Here is a 21,057-nt window from a genome sequence, read left to right as displayed (position 1 = left end):
TGCCCCTCCCCACTCCCACCTCTCCAGGCACCCCAGGCTCCCTCACATGGAGCCCACGCTGGCTTCCAGGCCTCTACAGAAGCTGGTACCAAAACCTAGAACATCGTTCCCCCAGAGCAGCCCAGAGATGGTGCCCCTCCGCTCGCCTTCTCCCAGGCCCCCCTGCAGTCACTCCTGCTTTCTTCATAGTATGTATTACTAACAAAAATGCTGGCCAGCTTGCTTTCCATGTCTTCCCCACAAGAATGCAGCACACAGGCAAGACCTTGCCCTTCTCTGTATCTCCACCCGAGTTGATGTTCAACTCACACTTGGGGGATGAATGTACCGCCCTTATTTTGAGTACAGAGGTTTTACCCAAATATATCAGACACACAGGACAGGTGTGGTGCAAAACTCCAGCAAGAGGGTCAGATTGGTGTGCCTCCTCCCAGCTGTGCCCTCCAGGCAACCTCCCTCCCCTCTCGGAGTCCATTTCCTCATCAGGAAAAGAAATTCCACCGCACAGGGTGTTGTGTGGTTTGAGGGATAAAATGAAAGCGAAAATGCAAGACACATGCACAATGCTGCCAGCTGCATTTATTGTAGCATGTACAAACCACTCACAGCCAGCGCCTGTCAGGGGCCCAGGACACTGGCCAGCGGGACCAAGGAGCCACATTGCTGGGCACATGCCCCATACCCTGGCCACCCGGCAGCAGTGCCCAGCATCCCTCAATGACAGAGCAGCCAGGACTCCAGCGGTGACTGTCCCAGAGGGACCTACAGGGGCATGAGGCCAAAGCTGGGTCCTGCACCTTGTTTGGCCTGCAGACTTGATTTCTGAATTAATTTCTGCCAACAACTTAAAAAATCAGGACATCTCATATACAAATCTGTATTTCTGGCTTCTCCAGATTTCTGTCATTAGGCCTGCATTCCCACACCAGAGCAATTAGCTACACCTGAATATGGCAGCGGCCACTGTCAGACGGGGACCCGTGCTCTCCCCCCCATCCCCACCGCACTCTCTCGGTCTCAAGGAAAGTGGCTGTTACCGACTAGATTGTGCGAACTTTCTCTCATCACGATGTCTTTGTCTCCAGCAACAGTGGGAAAGTCAAAGTGAAGCAGGCTCCCAACTCAAGGGCCTGTTTCATCCATTTATACAACATATGTGGCCCCAGGGGCATCGGAGTTTGAGATCTCTGGACGAGCCCAGGGAGGGGGCAGCAGGATCACTCCACACACACCCCTTCACATAGCTGATGAGGCGGAGCTGAGGGCAGCAGCCAGCCTTCCCAAGCCTGAGCCAGTTGGCTCTGAGAAATTCCCAAACTCTCCGAACCCCAGAGCGCTAGTAGGCAGGCACAGGCTCTACTAGAGTGAGGTTGCGGGAGGAAGCCAGACCCAGGGAGTGTGGGGCTGGCGTGCCCTCTAGTGCCCATCAGGCAGCTCTGCAGCCACGGCGAAGATGCTGAACTTGACTCCTAGGAGTCAACCATCCAGATCCCCCAAACAGGCTCCCGCCAGTCCCATGGCTTCCAGCTACTTCTTTTGCAAAATTGTCCTGACCCCCATCCCACCCCTCAGACCCTCTCCTGGGCACTCTACTCCCACCGCAGTCCCCAGCAAGGCTGCCCTTCCCAGGCTGCACCCTCTTCAAAGCGGGGTCCAGCCTCCCCATCCTTCAGGTCCCCGTGTTTCACTCCAGATTGGCCCGCAGCGGCCTCGAGGTGCAGGGAATAACCCTGCAGAGGTGGGAGGCCAGCTCCTAGTGTACAAGGGTCAGGCGGCACTTAGGTGAGTAGAACGGGCCAGCTGGGGCCCTTGGTGACTGGGGAGGCAGTGTCCCAGGTAATGTTGCCACTGAAGAGCCGGTGTAGCCAGGTGGTCATTCTTCAAGAGAAGCTGTGGATCTGGACTTTTATGTGAAATCTACCAATTTTTAAAGGTTGGCTCAGGGTATAAACCACCCAGGCCAAAGAAAACATGTCGGCTGGGTGGGGCCGGGCCAGGGGCCCCAATCAGAGAGTTCTGCTGAGGCCCCGCCGTGGACAGGACCTCGGAAATGGTGGGCGTAAGCCAGTGGTTTTCAAAGTCATCGTTCCATTTGCTCCTGAGAGGCAAGCAAGAGAAAGAAAATTCTTGGACCCATTTCAGAGTCTGGGACACTGAGGCTGAGGTGGGTTCCTGGCAGGCTCAAAGTTACAGCTCATAGAAAAGAGTGCTCTGAAGCTGTGTGAGGCAGTGGCTCAGGCAACGCGCCCCATACAGCTACGCACAGAAAGGTGCGTCCCAGCACTGGGGGGCAGGGAACTGGGGGGGACCCTCCACACAGCACCTCCCACCCCACTTGGCCTGCACCCTCTGAGCTGCGCCCTTCCTAGTCCCCTGGAGAGCCCACCACCCCAAATGTAGCCGAGACGGTGGCTCCCTGTGCACACGTGTGCCTGCATGTGTGTGTACACATGCATATGGGACAAGAGGCCCAGGCGGAGGCACAGCAACTTTCTCCGTGGGTGGACAGCACAGCGGTTCAGGCGAACCCCTCAAGGCTCAGTCCCAGCAGGAACGTCTCCTGCAGCCTTGCCCGTCACGAGTATAGTAGGAGGGTCCTGGGGGGCCCCCCAGAGGCCTGGGTAGGCCAGGCATGTGGCCATGGCCTCTGGCGGCCTCACCAGTTGGCTTTCACTGCCTTGATGTCACTCACGAGGTTCTGGGCCAGGCAGATGCCAAAGATCTGTAAGACAGAGGACAGGTGAGGGGAGAGTGAGGGCGGCCCCGGCAAGGGGAGGGGCATGTGGGGCCACAAGGGTACCTGGAGGAGGGCGATGCCCATGAAGACTCCCGCCACCACAATCAGGTTGTCCTGCAGCCACTTCTCAAACTGGCCCACGCAGCCTTTGGTGTGGATGAAGCCCTGCTGCTCCAGCTCCTGGGGACACGCAGGCACCAGGCTCAGCCTACCTGCCCTTCAGGCCGGCTCCCACCCTCCCAGCCTGCCAAGCTCACGCCCACCCCAGGGTCTAAACCTGCAGCACCTGCTCCCCACAGTCCCTCCACAAAGCCGGCTCCTCATGGGGTCTCAGCACAGATGCACGCCCCCTCCTGCCTGCCCAGCTTCTCTCCTATCACCTCCCTTATTTTCTTCCAAGCTCTCAGCTGAGACTGTCACATGGCTGTTCATATTGCTTTCTCTAAGGGCTTACCGTCTTTCTCCCTCCACTCCTCCAGAGCCGACTGTCTCATGAGCACCAAATCTCTGGCCTCTAGGGCAAAGCCGGGCACCCCAAGGGTGCTCCACAGAGCAGAACTGAGCAAACCCACATCTGCCCAGGCCCAGGGGTCTACTCCCCCTCCGCTGCCTGGGTGTCTGGCTGGTTCCTGGGACTCAGCACCCTCTCCCCAAAGAATCCCTGAGGCCTTCCAGAGGAGGTTATAGACACTCTCATTCCCACCCCAGTACCCCCGCCTGCCCCAGCCCGGTTCCTACCCCTCTCACCAGTTTGAGCCGGACGTCGTAGCCACACTGGGTGTTGAGGACATCCTCCTGAGGGGAGACAGGCCAGTTAGTGACTTGGTGAGGACGCATCCCATGGGGTCCACGGTACCTGGGCAGTGCGGTGGCTTTTCCTTCTCAGAGGACGCAGATGGACCCATGGATTCTGCCGTGTCCACCAGTCTTAAGTGAGCCTCTCTGAGGCCCATGTGCTTTTTTTTTTTTTTTTTTTTTGAGACAGCGTCTCACTCCATTGCCCAGGCTGGAGTGCAGTGGCACGATCATAGCTCACTGCAGCTTCGACCTCCTGGCCTCAAGTGATCCTCCCACCTCAGCCTCGCCAGTAGCTAGGACCACAGGAGTGTACCACCATGCCCGTCTAATTTTTTTTTTTTTTTTTGTAGACACGAGGTCTCACTGTGCCGCCCCAGCTGGTCTCAAACTCTTGGACTCAAATGATCCTCCCATGAGCCACCACACCTGGCCCCACGTGCCTCTTTCCCAGACGCTGGAATGCATGGCTGCAATCGCCAACCTGGACCTGCCTCCGTTCAGGAATCCTGCCTGCTGGTGTGTTATAAGAATGGGAAGAGCTCTCCCTCCCCCTCCCCCTCCCCCTCCCTCTCCCTCTCCCTCTCCCTCTTTCCACGGTCTCCCTCTGATGCCGAGCCGAAGCTGGACGGTACTGCTGCCATCTCAGCTCACTGCAACCTCCCTGCCTGATTCTCCTGCCTCAGCCTGCCGAGTGCCTGCGATTGCAGGCGCGCGCCGCCACGCCTGACTGGTTTTCGTATTTTTTTGGTGGAGACGGGGTTTCGATGTGTCGGCCGGGCTGGTCTCCAGCTCCTAACCGCGAGTGATCTGCCAGCCTCGGCCTCCCAAGGTGCCGGGATTGCAGACGGAGTCTCGTTAACTCAGTGCTCAATGGCGCCCAGGCTGGAGTGCAGTGGCGTGAACTCGGCTCGCTACAACCACCTCCCAGCCGCCTGCCTTGGCCTCCCTAAGTGCCGAGATTGCAGCCTCTGCCTGGCAGCCACCCCGTCTGGGAAGTGAGGAGCATCTCCGCCTGACCGCCCATCGTCTGGGATGTGAGGAGCCCCTCTGCCTGGCTGCCCAGTCTGGAAAGTGAGGAGCGTCTCTGCCTAGCCGCCATCCCATCTAGGAAGTGAGGAGCGCCTCTTCCCGGCCGCCATCACATCTGGGAAGTGAGGAGCGTCTCTGCCCGGCTGCCCATCGTCTGAGATGTGGGGAGCACCTCTGCCCTGCCGCCCCGTCCGGGATGTGAGGAGCGTCTCTGCCCGGCCGCCCCGTCTGAGAAGTGAGGAGACCCTCTGCCTGGCAACCGCCCCATCTGAGAAGTGAGGAGCCCCTCCGCCCGGCAGCCACCCCGTCTGAGAAGTGAGGAGCGTCCTCCCTCCTCGTCCGGGAGGGAGGTGGGGGGGTCAGCCCCCCACCCGGCCAGCCGCCCTGTCCGGGAGGTGAGGGGCGCCTCTGCCCGGCCACCCCTACTGGGAAGTGAGGAGCCCCTCTGCCCGGCCAGCCGCTCCGTCCGGGAGGGAGGTGGGGGGGTCAGCCCCCCGCCCAGCCAGCCGCCCCGTCCGGGAGGTGAGGGGCGCCTCTGCCCGGCCACCCCTACCGGGAAGTGAGGAGCCCCTCTGCCCGGCCAGCCGCCCCATCCGGGATGGAGGTGGGGGGGGTCAGCCCCCTGCCTGGCCAGCCGCCCCGTCCGGGAGGTGAGGGGTGCCTCTGCCCGGCCGCCCCTACTGGGAAGTGAGGAGCCCCTCTGCCCGGCCAGCTGCCCCATCCGGGAGGGAGGTGGGGGGGTCAGCCCCCCGCCCGGCCAGCCGCCCCATCCGGGAGGGAGGTGGGGGGGTCAGCCCCCCGCCCGGCCAGCCGCCCCGTCCGGGAGGGAGGTGGGGGGATCAGCCCCCCGCCTGGCCAGCCGCCCCGTCCAGGAGGGAGGTGGGGGGATCAGCCCCCCACCCGGCCAGCCACCCTGTCCGGGAGGTGGGGGGCACCTCTGCCCAGCCGCCCCTACTGGGAAGTGAGGAGCCCCTCTGCCCGGCCAGCCGCTCTGTCTGGGAGGGAGGTGGGGGGGTCAGCCCCCCGCCCGGCCAGCCGCCCCGTCCGGGAGGGAGGTGGGGGGGTTAGCCCCCCGCCTGGCCAGCCGCCCTGTCTGGGAGGTGAGGGGCGCCTCTGCCCGGCCGCCCCTACTGGGAAGTGAGGAGCCCCTCTGCCCAGCCAGCTGCCCCATCCGGGAGGGAGGTGGGGGGGTCAGCCCCCCGCCTGGCCAGCCGCCCCATCCGGGAGGGAGGTGGGGGGGTCAGCCCCCCGCCCGGCCAGCCGCCCCGTCCGGGAGGGAGGTGGGGGGATCAGCCCCCCGCCTGGCCAGCCGCCCCGTCTGGGAGGGAGGTGGGGGGGTCAGCCCCCCGCCGGGCCAGCCGCCCCATCGGGGAAGTGAGGGGCGCCTCTGCCCGGCCGCCCCTACTGGGAAGTGAGGAGCCCCTCTGCCCGGCCAGCCGCCCTGTCCGGGAGGGAGGTGGGGGGTCAGCCCCCCGCCCGGCCAGCCGCCCCGTCCGGGAGGGAGGTGGGGGGGTCAGCCCCCCGCCCGGCCAGCCACCCCGTCCGGGAGGTGAGGGGCGCTTCTGCCTGGCCGCCCCTACTGGGAAGTGAGGAGCTCCTCTGCCCGGCCACCACCCCATCTGGGAGGTGTACTCAACAGCTCATTGAGAACGGGCCATGAAGACAATGGCGGTTTTGTGGAATAGAAAGGGGGGAAAGGTGGGGAAAAGATTGAGAAATCGGATGGTTGCCGTGTCTGTGTAGAAAGAGGTAGACATGGGAGACTTTTCATTTTGTTCTGTACTAAGAAAAATTCTTCTGCCTTGGGATCCTGTTGATCTGTGACCTTACCCCCAACCCTGTGCTCTCTGAAACATGTGCTGTATCCACTCAGGGTTGAATGGATTAAGGGCGGTGCAAGATGTGCTTTGTTAAACAGATGCTTGAAGGCAGCATGTTCGTTAAGAGTCATCACCACTCCCTAATCTCAAGTACCCAGGGACACAAACACTGCAGAAGGCCGCAGGGTCCTCTGCCTAGGAAAACCAGAGAACTTTGTTCACTTGTTTTTCTGCTGACCTTCCCTCCACTATTGTCCTGTGACCCTGCCAAATCCCCCTCTGTGAGAAACACCCAAGAATGATCAATAAAAAATAAAAAAGAAAAAAAAAAAAAAGAATGGGAAGAAACCTGGCCCTTGGCATCCCAGATGGACTATGACTGAAGAAACATCATCAGGAGAGGTTTCTGCCCTGAAGAAAGTCATAAAGGGACAGAGGTCCCCACTCCCTGCTACCCTGCAACGGTGGCCCAGTGGGGTGCTGGCTGGCAATGACCCAGGCAACCCCCGTCACATACAACCATAACTGAGAGTGACAGCCTGGCCAACCTTCAAGCTGGCCAGGAGCAGACAATGGCTGCGGCTGTGTTTATGTAGATATATAGGGTGCAGGGAGGCCTCCAGGCCAGTCCCCATCCCTGTGCCCCAGGGTCCTGCTGTTTCTATCTCACTACAATAAAAAAAGACAGGTCTTGCCGCGCCCCAACAGGCCTCAGTGCCACCCATGTAAAATGACGTCCCCCAGCATCCACGCCCCCAGAGTGGGGCAGAGCGGAGCGGGGCCCTGTGGGAGGTTTCTCCAGAGTCTGTGCACTGGAAAGTCCCTTACCTCTCCTCCCCCAGCCCCACTCACCGCAGGGTCCCTGACGCAGCAGGAGAAGGGCACCCCGCAGCGCTCCCGGCTGGGGTTCAAGTCAGTGCAGTTGAAGTAGATATTGAGGTTCCAGTCATTGGGGCCTCGGGCTCCGCAGCAAGACCACTGTGGGGGCAGGGGAGAGCCCCAGGTGAGCCAGGCCCACCCCAGGAGCCTCACCCTGTTTGGGAACAAGCCCAGGCTGCAGGAGTACAGGGCTGTCTGGGACAGGGCTGGGACAGCCAAGTGGGTGGCCACCTCCCCACCCCCACAGGCCTGGGCCCAACCTCCAGGCTGGTGGAGGCAGAGGGGTGCAAGGGAGGGGACACTGAGCTCCCCGTTCCCCGACCCAAGAGAGGCTAGAAAAAGGGAGGGAGTGGGACAAGGATACTGGTTCAACGACTGTGGCCTCCTCCAGACTACCTGAGAGGCAGGCGCTGGGCCAAGCCCTGTGGCAGCAGAGACCGCTGGGCCCCATGTCTGCAGCAGGCCTCCCACACTTGCCCCAGAGGTTCTACAAAGCCCTCCTCTCTTCAGTGCAGGGACAGGAGGCGAATCCTGCCACCCCCATAGCCATCCCACCCCATTTCCTCCATGCCGGCTGGCATCATCCCACACCCCATCACCCCCACCCAGAACACCCTAAGCTGTCCCCTAGGCAGGAGCAATGGCGAGTTTGGGATCTGCCGTGAACCATGGTCTTGTGGGGCACACGGGTGCACACAGCCCTCACTGAGCAGCCGCACAGGGGCTGGAGAGCAGCCCACAGGGCTGGGGGAGCTCAAGCTCGGCAGCAGACACAGGCAGGCCCCGTGGCCGAGCCAGAGAACTGGAGGAGTCAGGCCTGCCACATGCCCTGCATGTGCTGGTCCCAGGGCAGGGCTCAGCCTCCACCTGCCTCCTGGCACCTGCTCAGCGCCAGCTGCTCCTGCTACAGAACACTCTCCCTTCTCTTCCTTCTCCTCCTTTGGGAGGCTTCAAGCTCTCCACGCAGAGGCCTTCCCATTCTCCACCCTTCATTTTGACTCTTACCACAATGTACAATTTTGCATACACACGTATGTACATGCACACATTTGTTTGTTCTGCTTGTTCACCATCTGTCTCTTCCCGACTGCCAGCCCTGAGAGGACAGGTCCCAGCTTTCTTCCCCGCCGAATCCCCAGGGCCTGGCTCTGGGTCCGGCATATGGTAGGCCTTTAACAATCCTGTGCTGAATGAATGAATGAACGGCATCATAACTGCCTGGCTATGTCTGCCTCTGCCCTGGGTTGAGAGCTGCTTGAAGCAGGCACCAGCTCTGCTTCACCTCTGGATCCAGAGCTGACTCTTGGTGGTGAATGGTGCCAAGGGCCTGTCGCCGTGTGTGGGTGTGATCGGGTGTGACTCATGTGTGACTGTGGGACCATGTGTAGGTGTAGGTGTGATCAAGTGTGCCTGCGAGTGTGTGACTGGGTGTGGGTGTGACTGTGGGTGACAGTGTGTGACTGTGTGTTTGTGGTTAGGGGTGAGTGGGCGAGATGGTGCAGGTGGGAGGCAGATAGGGTTTCAGGAACTCTTCTCTGGCTGCTCTTCACTGGGGTTAAGTTTGCAAGTTTGAGGGCAGACCTTCCATCAGGGGTCTAAACTCTAATATGCACAGAGGCCAAACATAGTATAAATGAGAGATAAGGGCTGGCAGAGATAATAAAATACAGAGTGTTGGGAACAATGGCAAACAGAGAGCCTCTGTACCAGTGAAGGGGCGGCAGCAACATAGCTGCAGCCGATACCGTGGGCCCAAGGTTTAGCAGAAGTAGAAATCTATATTTTATGTCACATTTCCTCCGTTCTCCCGTGTGTCGTAGGCCCTGGCCTGGGAGCTGCTAGTGTCGAGCCCGTGCCCTCTGTTTCCCAAGGCCGTGGCCCTATGGCACTAGGCAAATGGGGACCCATAAGGATCAGCAGGGGCTGGCTCTCCTCAGACGAGGACACTCCTGGGTCTCTCTCCTGGGGCCCGCTAGCCCAGGTGGGTAAGGAGATGGTCCCATCACAGGGAACTTGCTCCCTCATTTGTCTGCCAGGAAGGCGCCTCCTATAGGTGTCCCAGGCTGGACACTGGACTCACATATTCCTGAGCAAAGTCAATGAGGTTCTGGAGGTCAATGTCGTCCCGGTAGGCCTTGACGTTGTTGTTGATGAAGAGGTTGAGCTGGTCTCGAATCCAGTCCTTGAAGACAAAGGCCAGGATCCCTGTTGCCAGCTCCAGGAAGAAGATGAGACCGAGGAACACGGAGAACTGGGGTTGGGCATACAGACAGTAGGGGTTGGAAACGCAGGGCTCTGGTGACCTCCCAGAGCTTGGGTGTGCCACAGGGAAGGGCTCCATCCCTACCTCCACCAAGACCCAGAGGCGCCCAGAGCCCCCATCTTCTATTATTTTAGTATTGTTATATGATGGTAAAAGGCATCTGTTGTTACCTACCCATCCAATTCCCTTTGTCTGGTAATCACACCCTGCTGTCTCTGAAAAACCATCCTCCATGCAAACCTTTAGTTTCCAAGGTTCGGATGGAGACAGCTCCCCAAACCCACCAGTCCCAGATACAGGACTGGCAAGTGCCTAAAGCCCACCAATCAGAGCACTGCCTCCCTCGGCCTCCAGGGATTGGTCCAGAGGCAGCCAATCAGAGCCAAGGAAACGCAATTAAAGCACTTTGGGAAAACGGTTGGGAAGAGAGCTCTCAGCCTCCAGCAGGAGTTCCTGGGAGGGCATGGGGAAGCCGGCTCTGTTCCTGAGCCTCCTGCCACCTGGGAATGGAGCCAAACGGGGGGAGCCCGAGAAACAGGGAGAAACCAGGCCAAGTGAAACTGTGGCAGCCCCTGGATCAAAATGCACCGGCAGCCAGCACACCCCTGGACTTTTCTTATTTGAGTCAATAAATATTTTATGCTTGGGCCACCACGTCTCGGTCACTTACCATACCACAGAAAGGATCCTAGTAAATATAGACAACATGAATCTAACAATGACGATTATAGCATAATAATAAAGCTACCCATCATTAAGCTCCAACTGTATTGCAAGAACTGGATGGGAGGAGATGGGGGTTCCCAGGGGATCTTGAGGGCAGCACTCACAAACTTGAGCAGGAAGGTGTTCTCCCGGAGGGCCCCGATGCAGCCAGCAAAGCCCAGCACCGACATGACGCCTCCAACTACCACAAACAGCCACACGGGGTCAAGGCCTCCCAGATCTGTCAGCGCTGAGATGTTGGAGAGAACACCCTGTGCCGGGCAGCAGAGGCAGGTGTGGGGAGCTGACCTTCCCACCACCTCGTCCCACACCAGCTCCACGCCCGCCCGCTGCCTTACCTTCTCACCCCAGGCCCAGAGGCCGATAGCCAGGAACAGGGCTCCCAGCACCTGCAAGGGCAGCAACAAAGAGCTCAGGGCTGGGAGCAGCCCCAGGACCCTCCCCCGTCATCCTTCCCCGGTAGCCAGGGCCTTTCCAGCAGAGAGAGGAAGAGGCACAAGGGCTATGAACGGGATCCGGGGTCCTTTCCATCTTCCCAAGAACACATCCCAGTGCTTCTTCCCCACAGGACACAGCCTGGAGGACTGAACCCTCTCCTAGCCTTGGGATGGACATCAGGGGCCCCTTCCTGGAACTCCAAACTGGAGCAGACGGTGGCCGAGACACTCCTGCCAAGGAGCAATAGCAGCTGTGTCAGCGGGGGTAGTGACGGTGCCAGTATACTGAGCCTCTACACCTGACCGAAGCTGGTGCTGGGGTTCCAGGCTCCTAGCCTCTTTTCTGCACCCTGCCAAGTCCAGCTCTCCTGCTGCCCTAAAGCCGTGTGACTGCGGCCCCGCCCTCAACACTCCTCCCCAGCCCAGCCCCATCCTACCCCTTTAACCTCCGCCTGCCAGAGTCAGTTTCCATGGTTCACGACCAGACACCCCTGAATGACAGGAATCTCAATCATCCCTAGCAGGATCCACCTAGGATCTGGCCTGTGCCAGTGGCTTTGCCCCATGGCCACAGCTCTGCCTGGGCCTTCAGAACACCAGCTAGACTCCCTACCGGGGCAGTCCAAGTGCCTCTCCTCCATCCTCAGCTTTCCCACCTTCCTGCCTCAATTCGCTACTGGGAAGAGCCCTGGATGTCCAGGCTGGTCACTCTCACACCTGACCCTGGGCAGGTCCCTGGGCGTGCAGTCTCAGAGGGGGAAAGGCTGTCATACCCAAGCCCAGGGCCATGACCCCACCTCCTGCGACCTCCCCACCCACCTGCTTTATCTGCAGGCTCCTTCCCCTCAGCACATAGCCACGGCCAAGGCCTTTATCACCTTCCCTTCCCTGACCGTGGGCTCCCCACACTGCTCTATTCTTTCTCTGGAAACATCTTCCCTTCCCTCCTGCCTGCTGGGTCTGCTGATGTGAAACCAAACATCACTTCTCCTGCCTCCTCCCACTTGGCCTGCCCTTGGCCTTCAGACAGGGGACTGAGTGCCACTTTCTCCTTCCTGAACCCCACCTCAGTTAACTCAACCCCATTCCTCCCGGAGCTCCTTCCCAGGATGCTCCGCCTTCACCTGCCCCGGGGATTGGTCCAGAGGCAGCCAATCAGAGCCAAGGAAATACAATTAAAGCACTTTGGGGAAACAGCTGGGAAGTGAGCTCTCAGCCTCCAGCAGGAGTTTCTGGAGGGCTGTGCTCCTGGAGGGACCACCTGTGGCTGGTCCCACGGCCTCCAGCCTCAGCCTTCTGCCGTTCTTCCTCCTCACGCTCGTCTTCCATCCCATCATGACGCTGGCATCTCCCGATCCCCACCCAGACCTCATGCTGGTCCCGCACCCCTACGTCCACCCGCCTGCAGCAAACACCTCCACGACCCACCGGCACTGATCCCCGCCATGCCGGGGTTTCGCTGGTGAATAGGACAGACTCGACCCTCACGGAGCTTACACTCCAGCAGGGGAGATGGACAGTGAGTGAGCAGACAAGGAAACTTCAGATGCAAACAGACCCCTTGACAAATATCGAGCGGGGCGACGAGATGGGGGATGCTGGGGTTGGAAGCCAGCTTTAGAGAGGGCAGAAGGGAGGGTGGGGGCATTTCAGCTGAGGTTTGAATGATGAAAAGAGCAAGAGGGAAAAGCCTATTCCAGGAGGAGGGTAGGGCACAGGCAGAGGCCCTGACACAAGACCACGTCTAGTTCAAGGAACAAACTGAAGGGCGGACAGCCCGGCCCCGCGGGGCCCTGGAGGCCGACAGTACTCTAGGAGCAGTAAGAAACCACGAGCAGGATGGCCGGGCGTGGTGGCTCACGCCTGTAATCCCAGCACTTTGGGAGGCCAAGGCAGGTGGATCACCTGAGGTCAGGAGTTTGAGACCAGCCTGACCAACATGAAGAAACCCCATCTCTACTAAAAATACAAAATTAGCCAGGCGTGGTGGCACACACCTATAGTCCCAGCTACTTGGGAGGCTGAGGCAGGAGAATCGCTTGAACCTGGGAGATGGAGGTTGCAGTGAACCGAGATCGTGCCATTGCACTCCAGCCTGGGCAATAAGAGCAAAACTCTGCCTCAAAAAAAAAAAAAAGAAAAAAGGAAACCACAAGCAGTTTCCAAGCAGAACAACACCAGGGTCTGCCTGACATTAAACATGAAAACCTCTGTGCCTGTTTCACAAGCAGCCTCCCTTAGGCCACCTTAACCCAAACCTGAAATCCTCCCTCCAGCTCCCAAGTGACCCAGCCCAGTCAATTCAGCCTCTTGACTTTCCCAGCAGCCTTCCTCACCTTTCCCACCTCACCATCCCAGCTTTGCCCCAGCCCTGCCCCCGTTCCAAACCTCCAGGCCCTGCCCCTCATCCACCCTCCACACAGCAGCCAGGCAAGTGGTCTCCAGAACAGAAGCCAGATCAGACCCATCACCGGAAGCCCTCGCTTCTCCATGCCACCTTAACATAACACCCCACGCTCCGCCCCAGCAACAAACCCGGGTCTCTCACGCCTGCTCCCCCTCGGTATTCGAGGTTACTTCTGCTCACAGCTCTGCCTCACCTCCACCCTCTGCCCACTAAGCCGTCACCTTGGCTCTGTACTTTCTGGCTGTGTGACCCTAGGTAAGTGACTTAATTTCTCTGTGTCTATTCCTTCAGTTTCCCCATCTGTAAAATGTAGATAATAAGGCAGTTGTGAGAATACAACAAATTGAACTCATTGTATCTGCCTAACAGCCCTCACAGGCAGATTCTTTATCGTCGTCTCCCAGGCAGGCAAGCTGAGGCCCGGAGAGGAGAGGTGACTTGCCCAAGGTGTCCCAGCCAGGCCCTCTGACTTCCTTGCCAGTGCTCCCACACACTGCCCACACCCTCAAGAGCCTAGTGCTGCAGTGCAAGGACACCCACCACACCAGTGAGCTCGGTGACACGTGGGTAGGGGGCAGTGCCACTGAGTCTTGCTGAACACAAGGGAAAGGGCCTGGCATCTTGACCCAAGGCCTCAGGAGCAGAGACTGCAGAGGGCCACGGCTTTGGAGAGATGGGAAAAATGACCTGGCAGGGCCCAGGGGGACAGATGCCACCCTGGGAGGGGCACTAGTAGCTCCCTTCCCCGGTAGGGGCAGCCCCACCCAGGAGCCTCAGCTTGTCAGCTGTGGAATGTTGAATTCTGTTCCCCAAGGCCAGCTCCCAGGCTCTCAACCGGGGAGATCCCCTCCCAGCCGCCAAGGACTCGCCATTGTCCCTCCCTGCCCCTCCTGGCAGGTCAGCCTCCTTGTGCGGGACTGGGGTGGGGAGAAGACTGTGACCCACCCCACTTTGCAGGAGCCTAAGGTGAGGCACCTGACCCAGGTACTACTGGAAGGGAAAGGAGGCCAGGGAAGGGGCCTGGCGGCTCCCTTCACGCCAGAATCTCCTTATCGGCTAAACCAGGGGTGGGGCTTGGCGCGCATCCCACATCCCAGGGTAGGAAGGAGGGCTGCGCGAGAGGGGCAACCTGCACCTAGCACGCCCCTGGGGTCTTCAAGGAAACACCTTCCCTTTCTCCACCAGGCCTCGGGATTACTCAGGGAGACTCCCTACCCCAACCCCGACCCCACGCTTTCGCTAGGACCCGCCCCCAGCAATCCGGGCCTCTGTAGCTACCTCGGGTGGTCCTGGAAGTGGGCGTGGGTGTGGCAGAAGTGGGGGGATGGTCCCGAGCTCCAAACTCTTGGGGCAGGGAGTAGTCTCCCCATGCAAAAGACTGAATCTCCCTCTCCCACCACCCCCCAGCACAGGGCAAGGCGCAGACCCCGCGCTCACCCAGAAGACAATGTTGAAGCCAAACAGGAAGTATTTCCCGCAGCAGCCGACCTCGGGTTCCTGGAAATGCTGGTGCTTGCCGGGCATGGTGAGCGGCCACCCGCCGGCCCGGAAACCGGAGCCGAGAGCCAGGCCCAGCGCCCCGCGGGCCGCCCTGGGCTAGAGCCGCCCGGGGCCTAGCCGGGCGGCTGCGGCTTCATGGCCTCGGCCACACAGAGCGCCGGTCGGGCCCCGCCCGCCCCTCAGGGACCGCCCTCAGCATCCAGACCTCCTTGCCCGAAGCCCTGCTGTCCCCGCCTCTGGACCTGTCCCCGCCTCTGGACCGGGCCCCGCCTCTGGACCGGGCCCCGCCTCTGGACCGGGCCCCGCCCCAACAGCCCTCAGTCCCTTTGGAGTCCCGCCTCCTGACCTGGCTCCGCCCCCATAGCCCAACTCAGTCCCGCCTGAGCCCCGCCTCTGGACCTGGCTCCGCTTCCCGAGCTCCGCCCCCACAGCCTGATTCGGACCTCCTCGCAGCCCCGCCTTCGGCCAGGCCCCGCCCCCGCGCAGGCCGCCGCCGCGTTTCCCAGCGTCCTGCAGACGCGCCTGGGACGCCGGCTGATGGCGCCGGAGGCCGCCGGGGTGTAGAAGCCTTGCTTCCCCTGCTGGGTACCAGCGCCATCCCAATCCCCAGCCTGCTGTTGGAGCCCATCCCAGGGGAAGGTTAACTGCTGCTCTGGCAGGCGAATGGGGAAGCTGGTCCGGATTGAGTTTTTAACACGTGCAGGACGTTTTGTCATTGTGGAGTCGCATCAGGCTCACCTTCACCCAGCGGAAATCCAGCTCTACTTATCCTGGCTCAAACTCAGGCCAAACGAGGGCCTGGGCCTTGGTACCACACCGGCTGCGCCCTGCCAGGGGCATATGCCCCGGAACCTGGCTCAAGCCCCCTTGGTGGCTGAGTTTCCCCAGCCACACCCCCTGTCCTCCATACTGGCCAGGGTCCCGGTCAGGCTCCTTGGTACCCAGTGATCTCACATGAGCCCCTGTAAGACAGGACAGAGGCAGATCAAAGTTTGGGGGAACCTGAATCTTACTCCAGTTTGAAGCCCTCTTAAAAATAATTCCAACTTTGTTCAGAAGTATTTATTTAAAACAGGAACAGAAAGATGCTTAAGCTTTTATTATCAAGTTTATCCACTTCCACCACTTCTACCAGAACCTTGGTGAGGCCTAGCCCAGCATCCCTCCACCTCCACTTCAGTCTGGCCCTGAGGCAGGCAAGGCCCAGACAGCCCTGGTCACAGCTGGGGAGAAGGGGAGCGGCCTTGCAAGGCTCTCTCAGTCCTCAGCAACCCACGTATCCCTCTGTACAAATGATGGCGTTCACCCTCCAGCGTGTCTGTGCCCTTGAGCCCACCACCCATGGAAGAGTCTGTCTCTCAGGCCACCTCACCTCCTTCCTGGGTGGAAACAGTAAACGCTGGACTATGGGCTTCTCCGCCTACCATAGAGCCCTCCTTCCCCGCCATGACTCACCCCACCCCCAGGAGTTTTTTTCACCCTGCTGCTGTCCTGTGGCCCCAGGACAAGCTAGGTCCTCAGACTGCCACCACTACCCCCATCTAGCCCCTAAGGCTCAGGCCCCAACTCATGTTAAAGAATGTTTGCATTCCTGTTCACTTGAGGACAGGTAAGAACTAGGCTGTCTGATCCCCAGTCCCGCCCCATCCCCCAAAGTAATGAGGCTCAGTGGTGGCTGTCCCATTACATAGGAGGGGTGCCAAGGCCCCCCTCACACCACAAACTTGTTCTTGGCTAGGGAGTTGCTCTTGGTGGCTGTGTCTGCATGGGCCTGGTACCCAATGATGGTCTTTGGGGAGAGGCCCAGGCGCTCTTTGTATACACGCCTGCAGGTGCGGGGGACACAGAGGAAAAGAGACACAGGTAGTCATCAGAGGGTCCTAGAGATAACTTAGGCCACCAGACTCCTACCCTCATTCTGGCCACGGCCACACCTGTTGTGTCTTACCCATGTGGAAACCCAAAATATGACCCCCTTAATGCAAAAGGAGAGCTGCACTGCCGTAAGAGAAAGTTAGAAATCTGAACGCCAGACCCTTCCATACAGGTGGGCAAGGCAGAAGGGAGGGAGGCTATGGAGACTTTCAGAGGTCTCCCATGCAGGCCAAGCCCCCTCCACCCACCTTCCCTCTAGAAGAGACCCAAGCCCCCACCCTGTGCCAGAGACCCTCCTCACCCAATGTGCAGCACGCCCGCCTGGTTTTCCGCCTCCCTCGTCCACACAGCGATCTTGTCCCCCTTGGTGCGGATGTTGACGACGGCCCCACATACCTCTCTGCTGTGTTCCTCAAAGCTCTCCCCGATCAGACACAGCAGCTGGACCCGAAGTAGGGGGTTGTGAGATCACCGGCTAGGACATAGGGACTGGCCTGCCATCCTTGAGACCAGTGCCACTATGAGACCCACACAGCCCGTCTCTTCCCCTGAGGACCCTCCTCCTCCAACTCACCGTCTCCAGCCACAGCCGGTCCAGCTCAATGTGGCGCTGCTGCTTGGCCAGGCTGACCAGCCAGCGGCCACCCCGCTTATTCCTGCTGTCCTCCCACATGGGCTCGATGCCATCCTGCAAGGCAGATGGCAAGTCAACTGCCTCCCTGTGTTCAAAGGGAAATGGGGACCCACCCACCATCCTGGCCTTATCCGCTCTCTGCTGAGGCCCTAAGTAGGCCAGATTCTCTTATCCTCCCTTCCCTCAGTGCAAGCAGGTTCCACCCCCAGCCACTCAGCTCCCCCTGACAGACAGCACTGGTCACCTTGTATAGCCTTGTATATGTGCATGTCTCTTTTACTGAGTTCCTTAAGACAAGCATTCAAATCGGGGTGGATTAAGGAAGCCTCAGGGGCAGACCCCAATGCAGGCAAGGGGGACATCCCAGGCTTGGCTGCCTGGTTCCCAGGCAGGGCAGAAGTCACTGGGGAGATCTCTAAACACAATGTCAGCCCTCCAGGGATGGGTGTGGCATCAATGAGTGTCCTCAAGCAATTCTGATGCCCTTCCCTAGTTAAGGAGCCAGGCCAGAAATCTCTCCCTCTCCCTCTTCCCGCCTCTTAAGGTCCTCCAAGGTGCGGCTTGGGCCAGACCTACTCTGTCCGGGCTCCTGTAGAGCATTTCCTCCAGTCAGAAACTCTGCTGAGAGGTGGCCCATAGCTCCCCACCCCCACCCCTCTGAGGGATTAACGCAGTGGAATCCGGGAGGGATCAACCCCTTGTCCCTTTGCGGGAGGGAAAGAGCAGAGCAGAGCTTACCTTGAAGAGGGCATAGTCACAGCCAGAGGAGAGCTTGCTGGCCAGCTGGATGTGACTGTATAGCCTGGACAGAGCCCCCCACCCCATGCCAAAAGTCAAGGCTTTTTAGGGCCTGGTTCCAACTGGGTTCAGCCCTCCCAGCTCCTCATCCAACCCCATGGCCTCCAAGCCTTTGCTTACACTGGCCTGCCACCTGGGATTCCACCCCCGTTTATCCAAACTCTCAAGACCCACCTTTTCCACAGAGCCTTCCCAGTGAAGGCTGAGCCAATCCCTGGGGAGGGTTTTGGACCCCCTGGTGCTCCCCCCTCCAACTACAGCCGAGGCCTTCTCACCCTCCCTAGGGCTTGTGCAGCCCTTTTCAGACCCACTCCCGTGAGCACCCGGACACTGAGGCAGCCGAGTCCTCTCTTTGCAGCTGAGACAGGTTCAGAGAGGGGAAGGAACTTGCCCAGGTCACAAAGCCCTGGAGTGGCCGAGTCAGGGTCAGCTTCCTGCTTCTCCTGCTCCCCAGGCTCTCTCCCTGAGCCCGAAGAAGGTGGTGGGGTGGGGGGTGGTTGTGCCCTACACCCCCTGGGCAGAACCCACAAAGCCCCAGCCCTCACCAAGGCTGAAAGGCCCTAGGGAGGGCTGGCTCAACCCAGAGAGAGGGAGCCCAGAGCTCAGAGCCCCCCACCTCTAGCCCCACTGGGGACAGACACTCACGCCCAGAAGTCCTCCACAGTGTCCACCTTGGTGACCAGGTGCAGGTTGTCCTGCCAGGCCCGGCTGCGGTCATTCTTGAAGAACCACAGAGCCCACCTGGTAGGGGAAGGGGGAGGCAGCCAGGAGGAAGCAGAGAGCCAAGTCCACCCCCGGGACACCTGGACTGACAGGGAGGACCCTCCCCTTCAAGGGCGAATTGGGAGATGAGATTTGGGGCACAGCATTCCCCTCTCAGGTGAATGAAATCAGTTGTCCTGAACGGCAGGGGAGGAGTGGGGGTGTTTGACCCACAGTCTCTGCGGGGTTAGGTCTGGAAGGGCCAACAGGGCCCAAGGCTTAGGTCAGCCCTGGCCTCCCACAGATGAAGAGCTAGGGCCAAGAGAGGAGGGGTTGCCCAAGGCCACGCTGCCAGCGCAGAGGCTGGCCTGAAAGCAAGGGGCTGTGTTCCACTCTCAGGCTCCTGCCTACCTGTTCTGCAAGGGGTGCAGCTCCAGCTTGACTTCCATGCGGCCCCCCGTCCAGGCCTTCCCTCTCAGAGACAGCAAAGTCCTGGGAGAGTTTGGAGACTTTTCTCCCGTGGGTGTCCTCTCTGCTGCCTCCTCCTCCTTCTCCTCCTCCTCCCACTCTCGGATTCCACCCTCAGCTTCACTCACCTGAGCCAAAAAAAGGAGTCAGGATGGGTTGTGAGCTCTGGCCCTGGCTGTCCCTGTGCCCACCCTGCCCATCCCCTGCTCCAGGAGGGGAAGGCAGGGGACTCACAAGGCCTTCAGTAGCCATGCCCAGCTCAAACTCCATGGAGGACCCAGCATCTGAAAAGCCCCCAGCTACCAGCTTTTAACCAACCAGCACCTGCCCCGCCCACCTGGGGCTGGGGGGGGGAGAGGGCGGGGCCATGGTGCATTGAGGGTAGAGAGGCCAGGCTGATTACCTCAACAGCAAGCATTTAGTGAGCGCCTTCTTCATGCAGGCCTGGGGCTGGGGAAGCAGCTGTGACCAAGCCCCACACCATGGGGGCCAAGACCTGAAGGTAAGCGTCAATATTTGGAACCTGCCCGAAGGGAAAGCAAGGTCTGCATCCCGTGGAGGGTGACCCCAGAATGTGAGGTGGACGGCCCTGCAGATGGCAGAAGCAGAGACACTGACATGGCCGTGGGGCCTTCTGGCACCATCCCCAACCTCACATCAGAGCAGGTATTCATCTGGTCTCTGGAAGCACCTGAGTTTTTTTGTTTGTTTGTTTTTAAATAAAATATTCTTTTGACTAGAGATGAAGGAATCTCACTATGTTGCCCAGGCAACTCCTGGGCTCAAGTGATCTCCCATTTCAGCCTCCCAAAGTGCTGGGATTACAGGCATGAGCCACCATACCCAGTGGCATCTGAGTTTTTTAAAAGTTTAATCATCTGCCAACGTTTAGACATAGGGGGGTTTTATGCTAAGATTCACACTTTTGGTTTCTCTTGAGGATTTGGAAAGTTCCTCCCGGACCCACTGCCTCACAGGCCCCCAGTCCCTTTGGAGACACATGAGGCTCCCCACAGCCCCCACCTTACCTCCTGCCCCACCTGAGTGTTCTCTGCCTGACATGGATGGTGAGGGTCAGGGCCGCAGCCACACAGCCTGGGTTCCAGTCCTGATTCTACCCTGACCGCGGCCAGGCCTGAGCTTCATGGAGTCAGTTTCCCCATCTGTAAAATGAAAATGTTAATCATACACAACTCAGAAGCTTGTTGAGGGTATTAAATGATATAGAACACCTAGAACCCATAGAACAAGGCCTGGCTCGTGCTCATCAGAAGTCAGCTGAGGGTTCTCCCAGGTTGGGGAGGGTGGGGACTGGGATGGGGAAGGAAGGCAGGGAAGCTTTGGACACCCTTTATCAGCCTTCTGAACAACCCCTTTTCTGTGGAGGCTGAAGGCTCCCCAAGTCCTTTAAAGTTTTGCCTCCTCCCCTTGGGCACTTTTAGGGTCCCAGACGTATAAAAGGCCCTGCTCCTCCCCCACACTTGGGGGGCTCGTGACCATCTGGAGGCTGAGTATTTGCTCAACCCACATCCTTAAGCCCTGGTACGTGCTAGGCACAGGGTTAGGTGCTGCTACGGTGATGAGCGAAAAACAAGCGGGCCCTGTGCTCAGGTTTATGAGATTATGCATCCCTCAGACAATCTGTGTCATCACAAACACAACCCACTGAAGGAAAGGGATTCGGGGATGGGAGAACCTAAAAAGTCCACGATCCAAGCTGGGGCTTCAGAGCGGCAGTTCTTAGGTGCGTGTATCAGAATCACCTGCACGGCTTGCTCATCACACGCTGCTGGGCCCTGTCTCAGAACTTCTGACTCCTTAGTTCTGGGCTTGGGCTTGAGGATGTTTCCATTTTATTTATTTATTTATATTGTTTTGAGGCAAGGTCTCACTCCAGCTGCCCAGGCGGGAGTGCAGTGGTGCCATCTTGGCTCGCTGCCGTCTTGACTTCTCAGCTCAGGTGATTCCCCCACCTCAGCCTCCC

At 59.4% G+C, this 21,057-nt stretch overlaps 2 protein-coding genes across 8 annotated transcripts; both read right to left on the bottom strand.

Moving 5' to 3' along the window:
* Positions 1-559: 559 nt before the first annotated feature.
* On the bottom strand, positions 560-15,572 carry TSPAN17 (tetraspanin 17). Of its 7 annotated transcripts, none has more exons than XM_008958098.5 (9): positions 14,534-15,572; positions 10,591-10,641; positions 10,357-10,503; positions 9,344-9,514; positions 7,237-7,362; positions 3,476-3,532; positions 2,801-2,917; positions 2,693-2,722; positions 560-2,098 (listed from the first exon to the last, which is right to left on the bottom strand). In XM_008958098.5, exons 1-9 carry the CDS (start codon positions 14,618-14,620, stop codon positions 2,081-2,083), a joined length of 804 nt encoding a protein of 267 aa, XP_008956346.1. In that variant the 5' UTR covers positions 14,621-15,572; the 3' UTR covers positions 560-2,080. The 7 variants fall into 7 exon arrangements, with proteins under 7 accessions (XP_008956346.1, XP_008956316.1, XP_008956349.1 ...); XM_008958068.4 differs by having other exon boundaries at positions 2,661-2,722; positions 14,534-15,568; XM_008958101.4 differs by having other exon boundaries at positions 3,485-3,532; positions 14,534-15,565.
* Positions 15,573-15,680: 108 nt separating this feature from the next.
* Positions 15,681-19,363, bottom strand: EIF4E1B (eukaryotic translation initiation factor 4E family member 1B). Its single transcript, XM_008958062.4, has 7 exons — positions 19,308-19,363; positions 19,017-19,201; positions 18,549-18,644; positions 17,844-17,907; positions 17,046-17,159; positions 16,773-16,912; positions 15,681-16,422 (listed from the first exon to the last, which is right to left on the bottom strand). Exons 1-7 carry the CDS (start codon positions 19,341-19,343, stop codon positions 16,308-16,310), a joined length of 750 nt encoding a protein of 249 aa, XP_008956310.1. The 5' UTR covers positions 19,344-19,363; the 3' UTR covers positions 15,681-16,307.
* Positions 19,364-21,057: the final 1,694 nt, after the last annotated feature.

The sequence above is a fragment of the Pan paniscus genome, chromosome 4 (genome assembly GCF_029289425.2).
Source record: "Pan paniscus chromosome 4, NHGRI_mPanPan1-v2.0_pri, whole genome shotgun sequence".
Lineage (NCBI taxonomy): Eukaryota > Metazoa > Chordata > Mammalia > Primates > Hominidae > Pan > Pan paniscus.
This window is presented reverse-complemented; position numbering and strand designations above follow the sequence as displayed.

Bases quoted from the DNA above. Each gene is read 5' to 3' on its own strand.
- TSPAN17 (XM_034961036.3), bottom strand. From the start codon at position 14,620: ATGCCCGGCAAGCACCAGCATTTCCAGGAACCCGAGGTCGGCTGCTGC. The intron at 9,515-10,356 runs GTGAGTGCTGCC...GCCCAACCCCAG, and splicing joins ACACCTTCCTGCTCAAGTTT to TTCTCCGTGTTCCTCGGTCT. The intron at 7,363-9,343 runs GTGAGTCCAGTG...CTGCCCCCACAG, and splicing joins TTGACTTTGCTCAGGAATAT to TGGTCTTGCTGCGGAGCCCG.
- EIF4E1B (XM_008958062.4), bottom strand. From the start codon at position 19,343: ATGGAGTTTGAGCTGGGCATGGCTACTGAAGGCCTT. The intron at 18,645-19,016 runs GTAGGCAGGAGC...TTCCCCTACCAG, and splicing joins CTGCACCCCTTGCAGAACAG to GTGGGCTCTGTGGTTCTTCA. The intron at 17,160-17,843 runs GTAAGCTCTGCT...TCTGCCTTGCAG, and splicing joins GTGACTATGCCCTCTTCAAG to GATGGCATCGAGCCCATGTG.